We start from the raw sequence: 20,670 nt of genomic DNA, 5'->3' as shown, positions 1-20,670 counted from the left end.
GCCGACGAGGAGAGCCTTTCTCCAATGACAAAAGTAGAACACGAGGTGAGTGCGGCGACTAGTAAAAGATGTTTCTTTTGTGGAAACAGCCCACATCAACGCTTTAGATGTCCGGCCCGTGACGCTACATGCAACTTGTGCGGTAAGAGGGGCCATTTCCAGAAAGTCTGTAAATCGACCAGACAGACACTCAAATCTACAACCTCAGCCATAGTGAAAGCAAATGATGACACGTCTCGGACTACAACCGTTGGATCTTCCTGGGCATCGACACCAGCGTCCGGTCTTACTAAATCTACTATTTCAATACTCGTCAATGGAGTACCATTGAAGGCTCTCGTAGATACGGGGAGCAGTGAAAGCTATATATCTTCTTCAATTGCTAAAAGGTACAAATGGAAATTAGAAACGTCCAGAAACAGAATCTACATGGCCTCTACACATCTTTCTCGCACTACTCACGGCCATATTTTCGCTAAAATAAAGTACAAAGATGAACAATATGAAAGTGTTAAGCTCTCACTACTAGATGGACTAGTATCTGATGTAATCTTAGGGCTAGATTTCATCAGCCAGCACGAAAAACTGATGATCCCATTTGAAGGAAAACGAAGCACTCTCCAGGTCTGTACGCTGAAAGCTGCACGAGTTGAAGCCCCTCGCCTCTTCGCTAATCTGGCTCCTAACTGCCATCCCATAGCCACTAAATCTAGAAAATATTCTATGCCTGACTCCAAATTCATTCAAACTGAAATCAAGAGACTTCTATCTGACAAAATTATTGAGCCTTCCACGTCCCCGTGGCGAGCCCAGATAATTGTAACAACGAATGAAAGGCACAAAAAGAGAATGGTTATCGACTATAGCCAAACCATCAATCGATTCACTTACCTCGACGCGTATCCCGTGCCAAAAGTGGATGAACTGGTGCAGGAAATATCTAAATACTCAATGTACAGTACATTTGACCTCAAAAGCGCTTACCACCAGATACCTATCAGGGATGATGAAAAGCAGTACACGGCGTTCGAGGCTGGCGGAAAGCTTTATCAGTTTTGCCGCATTCCTTTTGGAGTGACAAACGGAGTCGCCGCATTTCAAAGGACGATCAACACAATAATTGAGGAGGCAGGGCTACAGGACACGTTCGCTTACGTGGATAACGTTACCATCTGCGGACTTGACTCCATTAGCCACGACCAGAATCTACAGAGATTTCTCAATGCCGCTAAAAAGTACGGTATCACCTTCAACAATGATAAAAGTGCTATTGCGACTAATAAAGTATGCCTCCTAGGCTACGAAATCTCACAAGGGCAATTAAGACCAGACCCCGAAAGATTTCAAGCATTGAGAAACCTACCTCCACCACAAGACATGAAATCACAAAAGCGGGTGATTGGACTACTGTCCTATTATTCTCAATGGATCCCAAATTTCTCCAACAAGATCCATTTATTGGTGAACAACAAAGCCTTTCCTCCCCCTGAACAAGTACAACAAGCTTTTAAACAGCTAAAACACGAACTTGAAAACGCTGCTGTGTCGACGATAGACTACAATCGACCACTAACAGTCGAAACAGATGCCTCTGACATCGCGATTGCCGCCACTCTTAATCAAGACGGCCGTCCTGTCGCCTTCTTTTCAAGAACACTCACTAATAGTGAACGCAGACACTCAGCAGTGGAAAAGGAAGCATACGCTATCGTAGAAGCCCTGAGAAAATGGCAACATTACCTTATCAGTAGACCCTTCACATTGGTTACAGATCAACGCTCAGTGTCTTTTATGTTTGACCAGCAGAACAAGGGCAAGATCAAAAACGAAAAGATTCAAAGATGGCGACTGGAGCTTAGTTGTTTCCAATATGACGTCGTATATCGACCCGGGAAACAAAACGCTGCGGCGGATACCTTTTCAAGGAACCACTTTGCGTCAGCAATGACTGGAGAAGACCTCAAACTGTTACACAACAACCTCTGTCACCCAGGGGTCACGAGACTCCTCCATTTCGTTCGGACTAAGAACTTACCTTTTTCCTGCGAGGACGTCCGCAAAGTGGTAAACCAATGTAAAACTTGCGCTGAACTGAAGCCTAGATTCTTCAAACAGTTTTCAGGCACCCTCATCAAAGCTACCCAACCATTTCAGAGAGTAAGCATTGATTTTAAGGGGCCACTCCCATCTGCTACTCACAACAAATACTTATTAACAATGGTGGATGAGTACTCACGCTTCCCATTTGCCTACCCATGTCCCGATATGTCCTCATCCACTGTCATAAAGTGTTTAAATCAGCTGTTTTCCTTTGTTGGGATGCCAGAGTACGTCCATTCTGACAGAGGTACGTCCTTTATGTCGAGGGAGGTGCAATCCTTTCTGCACGAGAGGGGAATAGCTACAAGTAGAACAACCGCCTTTAATCCTTCAGGCAACGGACAAATTGAACGACTAAACAAAACTCTATGGAACGCCGTTACTTTAGCACTGAAAGACCTCGATCTCCCGATCTCGAGATGGGAGCTTGTCTTGAACCAGGCCCTATACTCGATTAGATCATTACTATCTACGGCAACAAACGAAACTCCACATGAGAGAGTTTTCCGGTTCAACCGGAAATCCTCCTTCGGGATATCTATCCCCACTTGGCTATCTAGCCCAGGTAGAGTGTTGCTGAGAAGAGAGAACCGATCTTCAAAGTATGATCCTCTCACGGAGGAAGTCGAATTGCTGATGTGCAACCCCCAATATGCCGTCGTACGGTTGCCCAGCGGTAAAGAGGAGACGGTCTCTCTAAGACGCTTGGCTCCCACCCCCTCCCCATCCACAACAACAAGTGAACCTTCGTTCTTCCCTCCGGGTGAGGATAATGAATATCCTCCAGAAACTCAAAACACGGAAGTACCAGTCAACACCCCTACGGTGATACAAGAAAGGAAAGAACCCCTGGTAGGCTCTGAGGACCTCCGAGCGCTTCCTCTTGAAAATACCCCACTTGACGCTCAGGAACTCACTAGTGACTCCCAAACCGTAGAACAGGATAGTCAACCCCGTTACAACTTGAGAGAGAGAAGAACCAGACCGAACTATAGAGTCTAGAGTTGTTCCTTTATTGCACTACCTATGTTCTACATAAACTGGCATTGTTTATCTCTTGCTACTGATACTAGAGTTTACTTTTCACTTATTTACGTACATGTCTACTTACTACACTATTTGTTAATATTTAAAACATAAACTAGTAATTGTTTATAAGTCATACAACAGATACTGGGTTTTAGGTTTCTTTGCATCACCATTCACTATTGTTTACAAGAGAAATTAATATTTCGACACTATTTATTGATCTATTGTATTACAGGCACAGGCATTCTCTTTTATTTATGCTATTGGCCTACTATATTACTATACTTGCTATTTTAATTCTAGGCGGGGTGAATGTGGTGAAATAGTTGCTATTTGTTTATGTTTGTGTAACGTCGTGAGAATGTGTTCACAACATTGATTTAGTGTGCTACTGTCCCAGTCTCTTTCGTCAATTCATGTGTCGTTCTAGTTTAATAAAGCCTTGTTTTAGGTTACTCTTCAGTGTTCTTTATTTCTTATTACTATACATGTTATGATAAGTGCTGGTGTAGGGAGTGTTATAAGATGACAAGACTACACTATACATGTTATGATAAGTGCTGGTGTAGGGGGTGTTTTAAGATGACAAGACTACACTATACATGTCATGATAAGTGCTGGTGTAGGGAGTGTTATAAGATGACAAGACTACACTATACATGTCATGATAAGTGCTGGTGTAGGGAGTGTTATAAGATGACAAGACTACACTATACATGTCATGATAAGTGCTGGTGTAGGGAGTGTTATAAGATGACAAGACTACACTATACATGTCATGATAAGTGCTGGTGTAGGGAGTGTTATAAGATGGCAAGACTACACTATACATGTCATGATAAGTGCTGGTGTAGGGAGTGTTATAAGAATGCAAGACTACACTATACATGTCATGATAAGTGCTGGTGTAGGGAGTGTTATAAGATGGCAAGACTACACTATACATGTCATGATAAGTGCTGGTGTAGGGAGTGTTATAAGATGGCAAGACTACACTATACATGTCATGATAAGTGCTGGTGTAGGGAGTGTTATAAGATGACAAGACTACACTATACATGTCATGATAAGTGCTGGTGTAGGGAGTGTTATAAGATGACAAGACTACACTATACATGTCATGATAAGTGCTGGTGTAGGGGGTGTTTTAAGATAACAAGACTACACTATACATGTCATGATAAGTGCTGGTGTAGGGAGTGTTATAAGATAACAAGACTACACTATACATGTCATGATAAGTGCTGGTGTAGGGAGTGTTATAAGATGACAAGACTACACTATACATGTCATGATAAGTGCTGGTGTAGGGAGTGTTATAAGATGACAAGACTACACTATACATGTCATGATAAGTGCTGGTGTAGGGAGTGTTATAAGATGACAAGACTACACTATACATGTCATGATAAGTGCTGGTGTAGGGAGTGTTATAAGATGACAAGACTACACTATACATGTCATGATAAGTGCTGGTGTAGGGAGTGTTATAAGATGGCAAGACTACACTATACATGTCATGATAAGTGCTGGTGTAGGGAGTGTTATAAGATGGCAAGACTACACTATACATGTCATGATAAGTGCTGGTGTAGGGAGTGTTATAAGATGGCAAGACTACACTATACATGTCATGATAAGTGCTGGTGTAGGGAGTGTTATAAGATGGCAAGACTACACTATACATGTCATGATAAGTGCTGGTGTAGGGATTGTTATAAGATGACAAGACTACACTATACATGTCATGATAAGTGCTGGTGTAGGGAGTGTTATAAGATGACAAGGCTACACTATACATGTCATGATAAGTGCTGGTGTAGGGAGTGTTATAAGATGACAAGACTACACTATACATGTCATGATAAGTGCTGGTGTAGGGAGTGTTATAAGATGACAAGACTACACTATACATGTCATGATAAGTGCTGGTGTAGGGAGTGTTATAAGATGACAAGACTACACTATACATGTCATGATAAGTGCTGGTGTAGGGAGTGTTATAAGATGACAAGACTACACTATACATGTCATGATAAGTGCTGGTGTAGGGAGTGTTATAAGATGACAAGACTACACTATACATGTCATGATAAGTGCTGGTGTAGGGAGTGTTATAAGATGACAAGACTACACTGTACATGTCATGATAAGTGCTGGTGTAGGGAGTGTTATAAGATGACAAGACTACACTATACATGTCATGATAAGTGCTGGTGTAGGGAGTGTTATAAGATGACAAGACTACACTATACATGTCATGATAAGTGCTGGTGTAGGGAGTGTTATAAGATGACAAGACTACACTATACATGTCATGATAAGTGCTGGTGTAGGGAGTGTTATAAGAAGCTACTTTACAAAAAAAAAAAAGGCGAGTCCTGTGTTGAATATTTCACGAACTGAGAACGTCCATAAGCCAAAGGCAATCCTATGTGGCAAAGTGAAAGAAAAAATCTGTACCAGCAAAGACTACCGAAACGTTTACAAAATGCAATTTAAGCGTGAATTTACCAGTGCAGGCAAACAGTATGTTATCTTATCTTATTTTATCTTATAAAATATAGACGCTCAAAAATAAAGTAAAAAAAAGAAGATGACTACGTCCTACGCGTGTTTCTATGTCAATCTAATCATGAATTAAATTCTGCTAAATCATTGGTTTTCCTGGCTGAATCAGGCAACCCATTCCATACTATAATTGCACTAGGTATGAAGTAGCGTTTGTATACATTCGTCCTAGAATATGGAACGAGGAATATGCCTTTATCTTTGTGTATTTCTGAGTATTTTATTTGGTTTTGTTTTTTGTATTTGAAGATTATTTTAAAGTCTATTATCCTGCTGGGAATCTAAATTTAATGATTTTTTCTAAAGGTAAATTATTTTAAAGTCTATTATCCTGCTGGGAATCTAAATTTAATGATTTTTTCTAAAGGTAAAACACCCGTCAGCGAATGGCTTACAAAAGAGACAGCTCTTACAAACTCAGAAATGTCGTGGGACACATATTTGAGACCACTATGCAACAATTTAACTCTACTCTTAAAATATCACAAGAAGCATTAATTATTAATACTTCTCCAACGCTTAGTTGTTAAAGAATTACTGATGAATATGAAAAAAAAACTACTAGGAAAATTCGTAAAGAAACGAAACATATCTCGCTGGTTTTCCAAATATTCTGATTTAACCTTTACCTGACTGCCACAATAATAATTTCCAGACTATTAATCTGTTGCAAACTTCATGTGACTGAATCAATGACTGCCTGACCTTTCTCCCCGCCCCTACTCTTGCGTAGTCCGACGCGAAGTTATTGACACTTTAATAAGTCATTATAGTCCTATTGAAAATAATTGATTTACCGCGAGCAGTAAAAACAAAAAAAAAAAAAGAGGAAACATGTATTCGCACGGTCGCGATATTGATGAAGCAGTGCATTGAACAAATGTGTGCGTACATTTCGTATCGCTACAAATGTAGGGTAATTAGGCTTACCAAGATAACTTCAATAAAGTAAAGTTATCTCCCCTCCTAAAATATATTCTCTAAACACTAATAGACAAAACAGTACATCTAACACAAGAACTTGACAACAAGAGTTTCAAGTAACAATGTGGCGATTTAATGACATATACATCAACGGCCAATAAAACACTATTGGCTACACCTACTTCAAATGCTTTAACACAATAGAACTGCCTACTAAACACTACAAGTCTTTCTCAGTCTACTTCCAGCCTCGTAGAACTACATTTTCAAGAACTCACTTTGTAGCGCACCGTCCTTACTGCCTCGCTGTGTTGGACTCAACTGTCCTTTCTTACACACTGTCTCTAGTCCGTGAAGGCTTTCGGTCACATGACCAAAAGACGGGTCATATTTGCATGTACTAGCAGTACTGTCCTTGTCTATCGACAACCGTTGACGTCTGTTAGACCTGAGTCGCGTGTGTCAGTAGGCCGCACACATATTAACCCTGTCAGTCCGCCACTGGAGTTACAACAATATGTTACCTTGGTCAAAGCTTCGCTTATGTTTCCCAAAAATCAGCCCCTCCTTTTTCCCCGTCTTTTCCCCGAACTAAAAGGTAGCTCGTAAAACGTTTTACATGTTTCGGATGTTTCTTCTGAAGATAATCCAATACCTAGTCCAAAGCTCCCACAGGACGACGGGAATGGCAGCGGGCAGGGTATCGCCCAAGATCACCAAGACGAAGGAACGACAGTCCAGAGTGCATACCGCACGACCAGGCAGCTAATATCAAGCAAACTTTATAGCGGTGCCAAAAAAATCGAACTTGAGACTCTTCGATGTGGAAGCAAACTGTTTTAACATTTTAGGACCTCACTTTCATTAACGAGAGTCTAGTAGTGCCCAGACCTTTCGGCCTGAAGGCCAAATGCATTTCCTACACGCGTATCGAAGACCTCTCACCTCAAAAGCACATCGATCCCAATGCAAACAACATTTCAAAGAGTACAGTCCGGAATTTCGAAGGTGGAATACGGCCCGCTGGCACTACACGCTAGTCCTTATTAATTTGAACTACCGCAGACCACTAGGTTGTTTCATCAATATCCACTCAGCCTACACAACCAAAACCATCCGCCCTTCTTTTCTTATGGTTACATCAGCAACTCACACACACACTCCATACGGCTCAACGCAAGTTTTTAGAGGATAGAATATTCTACATTAGGTAATAGCTTGATGTACTTTAAAACAATCGATTACGCTAAACAAAGACGCTGACTACAAAACCCAAAACAAAAAAAAAAGAAGAGAGCTCCAGGGGCGTAGCTAGGAATTTGCTATCATTTGGGGGCCCGGGGGCTTGACCTCTATGGGGGCCCTGCATTTTGCGTAATATTTAATATTTAATGTAAATAAAACACTTATTTAAGGGGCCATCCTTAAGAGGGAGCCAGGAGGATGTTCAAATCCTCCCCCACCTCTCCCACCCTAGCTACGCCCACTGGAGAGCTTTTATCTTCTAAATACGGACGTTCCTTGAAAAGAGAAGATAATTAACTGAAAACTGTTAATTACAAAAAAAAAAAAATTGATTTATTTTTTAAAGGGAAGTAATGCGCGTAAAACAAAACACAAAAACAAACTAGGATATGCTTGAAACGAAGTGTTGCCAGTAGCACGAACATACTGAATATCTGCGAGGCGTAAAGGTTGAATGGAAGGGGGGGGGAAAAATCCATTCCCAATGCAGACAATGGGGAAATGGAAATAGTTGAAGAGACTATTCAAGAACAATGGTGGAAGAAAGCAAATAGTGACTCTATTGAATTTTTTTTTTCAAGCATAGCAAACAAACTTCAAACGACAGAATATAATTAGAAATATTTCTAATGGATAAAAATGCAGGAGTAATATACGGACACATGCTGTAGATGGCAATGGGTTAAAAAAGGTAAGATGATGCGAGAGAGGCTTGACAAATAGTGTCGGCGTTGAATATCACAAGATAGTAAACAAATAGATGCTATCTTACTAGATTTTTCTAAGGCTTTTGACAAAGTTCACCACCATAGTTTGCTTAAAAAATTAAAATATTTTGGCATTAATGGTCCACTGCATCAGTGGATTAAAGACTTTCTGATAGGGAGAGAACAAACTGTAATAATAAATGGTTCTAAATCAACACCGATAACAGTAAACTCAGGTGTACCTCAAGGAACAGTCTTGGGTCCACTACTATTTTTAATTTACATAAATGATTTACCAAATTGCATTACTTCAGGAACAAAAGTCAGATTATTTGCAGACGATTGCATAATATATAGAACAATAAAAACAACACAAGACACAGATATTTTACAAAGAGAATTAGATGAATTACAGAAATGGGAATCAAATTGGAGCATGTCTTTCCACCCAGAAAAATGTCAGTTGTTAAGAGTAACAAAAAAGCTAAAACAAATTAATTCCACTTATCTTATTCATGGCAAACCAGTAACACAGACTAAAAACGCAAAATACCTAGGTGTTATAATAAATGAAAAACTGTCATGGAATCAACATATTGATGAAACTACAAAAAAATCAAACAAAGCATTAGGATTTATTAAAAGAAATTTCTATAAATCAAATAAGAACATAAAACTAAAATGTTATTTAACCTTGGTTAGGCCAATAATAGAATATGCATCCTCTGTTTGGGACCCCTCAACTCAAGAAAACATTAAGAAACTAGAACAGACACAAAATAGAGCAGTGCGATTCATAACAAACGAATATTCACATTTGACTAGAGTAACATCTTTAGTAAAATCACTAAATTTAGAAAGCCTTCAGGACAGAAGGCTCAAAAGTAAAGTAGCAATAATACATAAAACACTGAACCATAATCTTCAAATACAAAAACAAAATTTAATAAAATACTCTGAAAGACACAAAGATAAAGGCACATTCCTCGTCCCATATGCTAGGACAAATTTGTACAAATACTCCTTCTTCCCTAGTGCTATTAGAGCATGGAATGGGTTGCCTGAGCTAGCCAGGAAAACCAGTGACTTGGCAGAATTTAAGTCATTGGTTAATATGCATGACTAAATGCATGACGCGTAGGACGTAATCATCTTCTTTTTTGAAGTAACGTCTGTATTATATAAGATAAGATAAGATAGATCTTACTGTAGTATTATTGTATGCGATTCTTTTTTTTTAATATATTGTTGATGCATTTAGTGATCGATCTGCGAATTGTTTGTTTACCTCTTTGTAGATACTTAAAAAGAAGAACTATTTATATTACTTACTAGCCGGATATGACCCGCAGGCCTTAGTTTGGTTGTCACTGATATAGTGGATTGACTTTAGATATGTCACACATGGAGAATGTTACCACATTATTTTATTTTGTAACGATCATGGGTTTACCCGTTCGGCCGACATATTCTGATCTCATAGAATACAGACGTTACTTCAAAACAGAAGATTACGTGTGTTCCTAGGTCAATCTAGTCGAGCATGTTAATCAATGGCTTAAATTCAGCATAGTCATTGGTTTTCTTGGCTGGCTCAGGCAACTCATTCCATGCTTTATTAGGGAAGAAGGAGCATTTGTACAAATTTGTCCTAGCATATGGAACGAGGAATGTGCCTTTATCTTTGTGTCTTTCTGAGTATTTTATTAGATTTTGTTTTTGTATTTGAAGACATATCTATATGGAATAGAAAATACTGTGAACACGAGTACGTCCTTTAATAGAGATACAATTAGTTACTTTTTGTCTATGTTTAGGGCCCTCCTGTTGTGGAGGGACATTAGGAACATATTTACCAAGTTTTGATTTTAGTTCGGGACATATATACATATACACTTGCCATAGCGAGACTAGAAGACATTTTATTAGGATACCTGAAGGCTACCTTGTCGTGGGGATTGCGCTTTGGACTGTCGTCTCGATAGTGCGGGTTTGAACCCTGCCCACCACAATCCCGACCTGCGGGAAGCTTGGGATAAGATGTAATAATCCTCAATTCTGAAGGAAATTCGGAACTATGTAAATCAACCAAACAAACAAAACAGTTCAAAATCTCAAGTAAGATATCAGGATACATTAGTCCATTCCAGACATCTATGAAGCTTATCCAGATACAACGCTCATTCAGTATCTAAAAGCAGATTATCATCTCCATATTCAAAACTTCAAATAAACTTATCATGAGACATGTAGCATTCAAGCTCTCAGCAAGACAGCTTCTCAAGATACAACTGCAGAATTCAAGCTCTCAACAAGACAGCTTCTCAAGATACAGCTGCAGAATTTAAGCTCTCAACAAGACAGCTTCTCAAGATACAGCTGCAGAATTCAAGCTCTCAGCAAGACAGCTTCTCAAGATACAGCTGCAGAATTCAAGCTCTCAACAAGACAGCTTCTCAAGATACAGCTGCAGAATTCAAGCTCTCAACAAGACAGCTTCTCAAGATACAGCTGCAGAATTCAAGCTCTTAACAAGACAGCTTCTCAAGATACAGCTGCAGAATTCAAGCTCTCAACAAGACAGCTTCTCAAGATACAGCTGCAGAATTCAAGCTCTCAGCAAGACAGCTTCTCAAGATACAGCTGCAGAATTCAAGCTCTCAGCAAGACAGCTTCTCAAGATACAGCTGTGGAATTCAAGCTCTCAACAAGACAGCTTCTCAAGATACAGCTGCAGAATTCAAGCTCTCAACAAGACAGCTTCTCAAGATACAGCTGCAGAATTCAAGCTCTCAACAAGACAGCTTCTCAAGATACAGCTGCAGAATTCAAGCTCTCAACAAGACAGCTTCTCAAGATACAGCTGCAGAATTCAAGCTCTCAACAAGACAGCTTATCAATATACAGCCTTCAAAATTCAAGCATTCATTAAGCCAGCTTATCAAGAAACAGCTGCGATATTCAAGATGTCAAGGAAGATTATCGGGATTCCTATCAAACATCGAAACAACTTCTTAAGATACATTAAAAGAAGAAATCTACTTCAAACAGAACCCGAACTTTTGTTTTCGTGCATGTAAGCTCTAACCTTACATTCGAAGCATTAAAATTTGTTGAAGCATGCCTACACCAGAGAAATATGATAATTAAACTAAAATATTCTTTTCAAACCGATGAGTTTTGGTCACTGGCGGATCCAGGGGGGGGGCGGTAGGGGCGATCGCCCCCCCCACTCGGCCGACCCCTCCCCGAAGGGGGGGGGGGCGGACGAACTTTAGTATAGGATTCACACAATTTGTGTACGAATTTATTACTTATGTTAAAAATATATACTAATTATTTATATTTCAACCTATTTTTAGATTATTTCGCCCCCCCCTCTTGTATTTTGGCCGATTTGGTGGGGTCGGGAGGGGGCGATGGTATCAATCCCGCCCCCCCCCCACTTAACTTTCGAGTGGGGGGGGGGCGGTCCAATTTATTGGTAGAAATCACAGCCTGCTAACAAAATCAATTAAATATTTATATCCTTGTAACTTGTTATTGATATTTTAACCGATCTTTATATTATGTCGTTCCCTGTTTGCCGATTGGTGGGGGGAGGGGACGAATACCTCTTCTGCCCTTCCCACCTAAACCCTTTGAGTGGGGGGGGCGGTCCGTTTTTATTGAGAAATCATAGTTTGTGAACAAAATTAGTTGAATTAATATAAAAATTTTATATTATGTCGCTCCGTTTCTGGTATTTTGGCCGATTCGGTGGGGTGAGGGGGGGGGGGGCGATTGCATGTACTGCCCTCCCCACTCTAGCCCTCTGAGTGCTGGGGGGGGGGCGGTCCTATTTTTGTGGTGAATCATAGTTTGTGAATAAAATTAGTTGAATATCTATATAATATAAACTACGTATTGATATGTGACCCATTGTAAATATGTCGTACCACACTCTAATCTCAAATTGTATCATTAGTAAATTTAAATGAAAAAGGCTTGTACCAGGTGGGAGGGGCGATACATGCAATCGCATTTCCCCCATCGGACAAATCAATACTTTTTCTTTTTGTATTATAGTTAAGAAATTACAAAATTAAAAAAATCTGTCACTAATATAATTTATATATACTATAAATTAAATTCTTATATCGAGTCGCCTCATACCTATTCTTTAATGCCAAATGCAATCTTTAGCAGAAATTAGTAAAGGAGCGAGGATTAATCGTTTTCACTCTACCGCCATTCCCATTTCCAGACAGAGTTTTTGTAATTTCACATGAAGTTATCATAAGTATTTTAAGAAAGACTTTGCATTGGAAAAGTTAGAATTCAAACGAAATTTTTCAGTATAAGAGTCAGGATTGAGATGAGTTCTAAACTCAAATAACGTTTTCATAGTCGCCTTTTCCCAACCTTTACTCAATCTGATATTTTTGTAGCTAAATAAATTTGGGACAAAAACTCACAATTTATGCTAGAGTTTTCTTGAATACTATTTATCGAATAAGTTCTTTTTCGGCGGCGATCCTCAAAGCTAAAATCTAAATACGTGGGGTATCCTATCTTTTCAAGGAACAAATCGGTTTTATTTGCAATGTATTATGGGTCTATAAATTCAAATTAGAATATTTTTCAAGTACAACATTATTCGAAAGGTCGTATTTTAATAGTATGAATAATGAGCTTCAGGTCAGGAGAATGCGTTTCTGCAGTGAAGAATGCAAGAAAACGCTTTTGGCGTCGGGGCTTCGCCCCGAACTTCATTTATGGGTGATGAGTTGAAGATGTCAGGAGAATGCGTTTCTGCAGTCAAAAAAGCAAGAGAACGCTTATGGCGTCGGGGCTTCGCCCCGAACTCCATTGATGAATAATGAGCTGTACTTGTCAGGAGAATGCGTTTCTGCAGTCAAAAAAGCAAGAAAACGCTTATAGCGTCGGGGCTTCGCCCCGAACTTCACCAGAGAACCTTATAGCGCTGCCCCAGTTGTTTTGTTTTTCGCCGAAGGTTGAGAAATGCTGCTTTTTTATTCTCATATATATATATATATATATGTGTGTGTGTGTGTGTGTGTGCGTGTGTGTGTGTGTGTGCGCGCGCGCGCTGTATGCACGTTTATGCGTAGGGTTAGGGTTTACTGGGCGTTAGGGTTAGGGTTTTGAAAAAAATCGCCCCCCCCACTCCAAAGTTCTGGATCCGCTAGTGGTTTTGGTGCTTTGCTATGGTCATAAAGAAGTCCATTGCAAAGAACATTAAGTCAATAATGGAATGGACGTGTGTGGCTTAAATGCCCATAGTCTGACGTCGATAAAATAAGGTGGATATTTTTAGAATTTATTATCCGAAGTTGAAGAAGGGAGGTAATGCTCGAAATGGGTCATCGCACAACAAAAAGCATTCTCTATATTGAAGAATATGTAATTATGTAATAAGTGTTACAGAATAAAAAAAATGATATTTATAATATATTTCTGTTTTAAGTCATCTCTGAGTAGAGTTCTCCACATGTAGCATACTTTTGTGAAAAGATTGTCACTAGCAAACTTGCCTGATGGAGATATTAATGTAAAGCTTACAGAAGTTACCCTTACTTCATAATAACCAAATAAACAATATAAATGTATATTCCACAATTACATGCAACGCGCTACAAAATTTATATCAACTAACTCTTTGTGTCTGGTACAAACTTTGTACACGTTATTTCTCCCACTTTCCATTCTTGGATTAAGATGAAACTTTGTACTATTATTCATTGTCCCTAACAATACACAAGTCAATAAAAAAATTGACCAACAGTTTTATCATTTAGTCGTAATTAAAAAAATTTGCTTTAAATAGAGACAGTGCTAGAAAAGGGGAGATAAGCCTTGTGTAGAGAAATACATCGTTCCAAAACAAATTGGAAACTAACAATACATAACTATAAACCCCTGTAATCTAATAAGCACTTGCGTAGCTTTGTGCTAACTAGCGTGTCGACCTTCCATTAGACAGATTGAGCACTCGAGTTCGAATTGAAGTCGGGCAGTACGGAAACCTTCTCCCAGTGAGCAGCTCATCGGGGAGAGTCTGTCGCAGGTAAGAAATCCAAATGTCATACTTTAGTTATATAGAAATAGAGCTTCTCAGATAGTTTTAAAATCATATAAGCTACTCATGTAGCTAACTACTTTCGATAAGTCGTTTAACTTTATACAGAGGACAGGTAGGATTGGACGTTCATCATATGGCATGCAATTTGTGGGCCGGATTGTATAGAAATGCCCGGGCCGATTTCGACACCCAGTCCGCCCCTGGACCGGAGATAGGATTGTGGTTGTTGAAACTTTGTAATCCATAGCTTCTGAGATTCATACAGAAAATTTGGAAACCTGCCATCCTACCATCCTGAGTGGACACTTTGAGGGCCGATTCTTCGTTCGTGATTCCCCACAAACTGTCTTTTTATTTGAAAGTTGTTAAAAAAAAATACTCTTTTATTTTCGCAATGAACATCGTGAAATCTATTCACATTTATTTCTATGACTTCCAGAAAAATTAGAAAATCACAAATAGGTAAAATTTTATCTTGCAAAAAAAAAAAAAAAAAAATGGATATTGATGTGGATATTGATGTGGTCACCGATGAACAGGTCAAAGTACAGATTCGATTAGTGCCGATAATATAATCAGTAACTTTGTGGGTGGCAGTGTACATTGTTGTTTTCTGACCAGTTGTATGTATCAACCTCCCCGTTTTGTTGCAATGTTTGTGTGTGTTTACTTAGATGCATAACTTTATAGGAATGTACTGGGAGATTTAAAAAGAACGCACCGAAACTGTTCCGTTATAGTCTTTAAAAAAAATTAAATAAAATTAAATTAAATCTATACCTAGCTGGACACTGACAGAAGTGTTGTAAAAAAAAAAAAAAAAAAAAAAGTTTCCCGTTCAGACCTTGACGTCTATAGGGCAGATGATGCAACGGTCATCTGTTTCTGCTCACGGTTAACGGGAGTGACATATGGCCACCACAACGACCAACCGCCTTAGCTTTTACCGAACTAATGCCCGGCATACATTAGAGCTGGGTGGACTCTGGGGCACCCTAACATTTAAATTAAATTTAAAAAATCCAAGTTTTTATCAGGATTTGAACACGGGACCTTGGTTTGGAATCTTAGAGCTCAATGTCACCACAACATGTGTCATTGACAACATCAAGCCGATATGAAAATTCCTCCCAAACACGCATGAGGGTGTTCCCGTCCAGTGTGTTGACTGCATCTGTGATTGAATCTTTCTATGACATTTACTGGCAACAGTGGAACAAAATGTTGTCTTTAACATACCACCCTGCATGGTTCGAATCCTGTTGAAGACTGGGATTTTTAATTTCGGGATCTTTGGGCGCCTCTGAGTCCACCCAGCTCTAAATGGTACCTGACACTAGTTGGGGAAAAGTAAAGGCGTTTGGTCTTTGTGCTGGCTAAATGATACCCTCGTTAACCGTGGGCCACAAAAACAGATGAACTTTACATCATCTTCCCTATAGATCACAAGGTCTGAAAGGGGTACTTACACCCCCTCTCCCTCGGCGATAATCTGCACTGTGACAATGACATCTGTTTTCGCTAACCATTACAGAAAAAACGCATTCTGCTGAGGATTCGCCATTTTTTTAAGGGGGAATAAACAAGGGATTGACAAGACACATTATAATTGACAAGTTGAAATTAACATCCAGTTAAACAGTTTAACAAGGAGAAATCCTGGATACTAAATTATAACGGCACACCTACCTGGGTGGTGTACTAGATATTACGAGTGTATACATGGTTGAATGCTTTGTAGTATGTTATTAGAAGCGCAAAAGCCCTGACATACCACTCACCTATCAGTAAGTTATCCACTATCGTGGACGCTAACAATACAAATATCACCTTTTACATAGTACAACCAAACCGTGTTCACGTTTTCAGCGTTTAAATATCCACAAAACGATTATATTTTTATTTGCAATTCTGACCCAATACGTTTTTGGAAGCCAACATATAAAAAAAGTAAAGATTAAACTTCCTTCTGTATTTAATCACTACTTCAATTCGTCTGTGTGTAAATTTCAATCGAAATAAATGTTCATTGATTTCACGTGTTCATCTCTGGAATACAAGAGTATTTTTTTAAACAACAACACGTCATAGCAGAATGGAGAAAGACGGTCAACGGATCTTGTGTGGTGCTCCAACGGTCCAACAGACTAAGGGATAGGTGACGGTGAAGGAGTGTGAGATTGGAACTTTTTTAGTTTAAGTTGTTTTTTTTCTTTGGCTTGTGCACAGTCTTATAAAGAGCGCCAACACTGGCCCTGACAAAAGGGAAACAAATTAAACGGCTTCTGTGCGAGACAAGGCAAATTAAGGCTGGAGTTATCTTTCCCCTGGAGTGATATATGGTATCACTAGCCAAGCAATCAATTAGAGGTATTTACGATGACAGATATTGACTGATGGAAAGAAAAAGTAGTGATATTGGGAGAAGGTATGAGTGAGAGAGAGAGAGAGAGAGAGAGAGAGAAAAGGGGGGGAAGATAAAGAGACAGAAAGACATAGTTCTAAGGATTACTTATCTCTGAATGGATACTATTTGTAAAGATTAGAGAAATGTATCAACACCGTATTTCTCGCTGTAAGGTTAGTTAGATTTCATGGCAGGTCTGACCAATTAAAATGTTATTTACATGTACAATGTATTTCGTTTGGTAGCCCATGTAATGTGTAACTACTAATGTATAAGAGAACCGTCTGCTCATTTGTCAAGCCCGACTCACAGATTTATCTTTGGATCTGTTCATGTTAAAATTAATAACTTTGAAATTACATTTCAGTAGTATATTGTGTAGTAATGGCTCTCAATTATCAAAGTGCTGAACTATTATAAAAATTTAAACTCAATCGGAGAAATCATGTTCTTGAACATGTCTTAAAAATGTGAGGGTAAAGTGATTCGCTTCTGAAACAAGAGTTCTCGAGTTCAAACCACATAACTTATAGGATAAATATAGGGGAGAAGGCGCGGTGGCTTTTGAACCGGAGGTCCCAGGTTCGAATCCTAGTGAAGGAATTTTTAATTTCGGAATCTTTGGGCCCTTCTGAGTCCACCCAGCTCAAATGGGTACCTGACATTAAGGGGTGAAGCCCTGGCCACATGGCACCTTCGTAACTTCGTTAACCGTAGGCCACAGAAACAGATGACCTTTCCATCATCTGCCCTATAAGTCTGAAAAGGGAACTTGACTATTTTTTACTTTTTTAGATAGAAAGATAGATTGATAAATTGATTGACTGATTGATTGACTGATAGACAGATAAATAGATTGATTGATTGATTGATTAAATGATTGACTGATAGATAGATAGATAGATAGATAGATAGATAGATAGATAGATAGATAGATAGATAGATAGATAGATAGATAGATAGATGGATGGATGGATGGATGGATGGATGGATGGATGGATGGATGGATGGATGGATGGATAGATAGATAGATAGATAGATAGATAGATAGATAGATAGATAGATAGATAGATAGATAGATAGATAGATAGATAGATAGATAGATAGATAGAAATGATATGAGATAAAAAGCTACAAGTAAACATTAGATTTCACATACAAGAGAACTATACACTTAACAAATACATCTGTAATTTAAATAAAAAATGTATTTGTAAGAAATAGTGGGGAAAAAATGTGCTTGACTTCTTCGTTCTTGGATGGTATTGCCAAGATTTTGATCTAGTTTCTTTCAAGTTTGGACAGTGCCCTCTAGGGATGAAATGCTAATAGCTTGGCTAAGCTTTTTATACGGACCACACCTTCAGACACTTCGTAGGTGGATCAAGCTGTTTGACTTAATCCAGAATCCACTAGTGTTTCCTTAGCGACACTGTTGTTTGCAGAACGTTTTCAAACACAAACAGATATAGAATGCTGGAAGTTATCGAACACTGTAAAGAATAAAGGAACTTATTGAGCAGTTTAGAGATATAGAATGATGTAATTTATCGAACAATGTAAATATATAGAATGATGGAAGTTATTGAACAGTGTAGATATATAGAATGATGGAAGTTATCGAACAGTGTAGAGATATAGAATGATGGAAGTTATCGAACAGTGTAAAGATATAGAATGATGGAAGTTATCCGGCAGTGTAGAGATATAGAATGATGGAAGTTATCGAACAGTGTAGAGATATAGAATGATGGAAGTTATCGAACAGTGTAGAGATATAGAATGATGGAAGTTATCGAACGGTGCATAAATATAAAATGATAGTAATTAAGGGATATGTGAATGACTGGCGATATCCACCTAGCAAGTGAGACTTAAGCTCGAATCCCGACACGAGCTGAATAATGTTTGTATAGCATAGAATGCAGCATGGAAATCTTCACCCAAATACCCCTTTCCTCCGGGGTACTCAAAAAATAGGACCAGAGCTTACTGTGATTGCAAGAGTATAAAATATGCACTATACAAAAGATTTGTTTACACATCATTTGTTTCTGAAATAAAAACAATTACAATATGTATTTTCCATTACACGAGATTTTTGTATTAAATAGTTTATTTGATTACTGAGCATGACGACAAGAGGCTTGCAGCAAACGAAGGCCTACAATGACAAATAGATATAAAAGATTCACCAGTAGTATTGCAATATTCACCAGTAGTGCTACATGATTCACCAGTAGTGTTACATGATTCACCAGTAGTACTACATGATTCACCAGTATTACTACATGATTCACCAGTAGTACTACATGATTCACCAGTAGTACTACATGATTCACCAATAGTACTACATGATTCACCAATAGTACTACATGATTCACCAGTAGTACTACATGATTCAGCAGTAGTACTACATGATTCACCAGTAGTACTACATTATTCACCAGTAGTACTACATAATTCACCAGTAGTACTACATGATTCACCAGTAGTACTACATGATTCACCAGTAGTACTGCATGATTCACCAGTAGTACTACATGATTCACCAGTAGTACTACATTATTCACCAGTAGTACTACATGATTCAGCAGTAGTACTACATTATTCACCAGTAGTACTACATGATTCAGCAGTAGTACTACATGATTCACCAGTAGTACTACATGATTCACCAGTAGTACTACATGATTCACCAGTAGTACTACACGATTCACCAGTAGTACTACATGATTCACCAGTAGTACTACATGATTCACCAGTAGTACTACATTATTCACCAGTAGTACTACATGATTCAGCAGTAGTACTACATTATTCACCAGTAGTACTACATGATTCACCAGTAGTACTACATGATTCACCAGTAGTACTGCATGATTCACCAGTAGTACTACATGATTCACCAGTAGTACTGCATGATTTACCAGTAGTACTGCATGATTCACCAGTAGTACTACATGATTCAGCAGTAGTACTACATTATTCACCAGTAGTACTACATTATTCACCAGTAGTACTACATTATTCACCAGTAGTACTACATGATTCAGCAGTAGTACTACATGATTCAGCAGTAGTACTACATGATTCAGCAGTAGTACTACATGATTCACCAGTAGTACTACATGATTCACCAGTAGTACTACATGATTTACCAGTAGTACTACATGATTCACCAGTAGTACTACATGATTCACCAGTAGTACTACATGATTCACCAGTAGTAGTAATTCATCATTCACGTTTTTCGATTCACATTACATGAAAAAAAAAACACGAGTTACGTTGCACTATTCATGAATCATGTTTCAGGATTCAAGTCATGCTTATAATTAACGTGTATTGCTTCATGATTCAAGATTCATGTTTAGATTATTTATGAGTCCGTGTCCCGATTAAGAGTCAAGCTTAACGATTACGAGTCGTGCTTCACGATTCACCATGTGAACCAATTTACTCGACACATCACTTCAGAGATGAAGACATTGTTTACCAAGCAGCTGAAGGGCAAAGAAACAAACACAACACAGACAATTTATCTTTCTGGACTTCAGCATTCCAAAGAAAATAAAATGACTTTAGAAGAAAAGGAACTC

At 38.6% G+C, this 20,670-nt stretch overlaps 2 protein-coding genes across 2 annotated transcripts in view; both read right to left on the bottom strand.

Annotated features, from left to right (window-relative positions):
* The window catches only part of LOC106079447 (allatotropins-like), a 145,953-nt gene that overhangs the window by 112,686 nt on the left and 12,597 nt on the right, over nt 1-20,670 (bottom strand). The window lies entirely within an intron of this gene.
* On the bottom strand, nt 4,277-5,443 carry LOC129923426 (mucin-2-like). Its single transcript, XM_056014327.1, has one exon. It carries the CDS (start codon nt 5,441-5,443, stop codon nt 4,277-4,279), a length of 1,167 nt encoding a protein of 388 aa, XP_055870302.1.

The sequence above is a fragment of the Biomphalaria glabrata genome, chromosome 16 (genome assembly GCF_947242115.1).
Source record: "Biomphalaria glabrata chromosome 16, xgBioGlab47.1, whole genome shotgun sequence".
Classification (NCBI taxonomy): Eukaryota; Metazoa; Mollusca; class Gastropoda; family Planorbidae; genus Biomphalaria; species Biomphalaria glabrata.
Note: the sequence above shows the minus strand (reverse complement) of the source record. Positions and strands in the feature narration are given on the sequence as shown.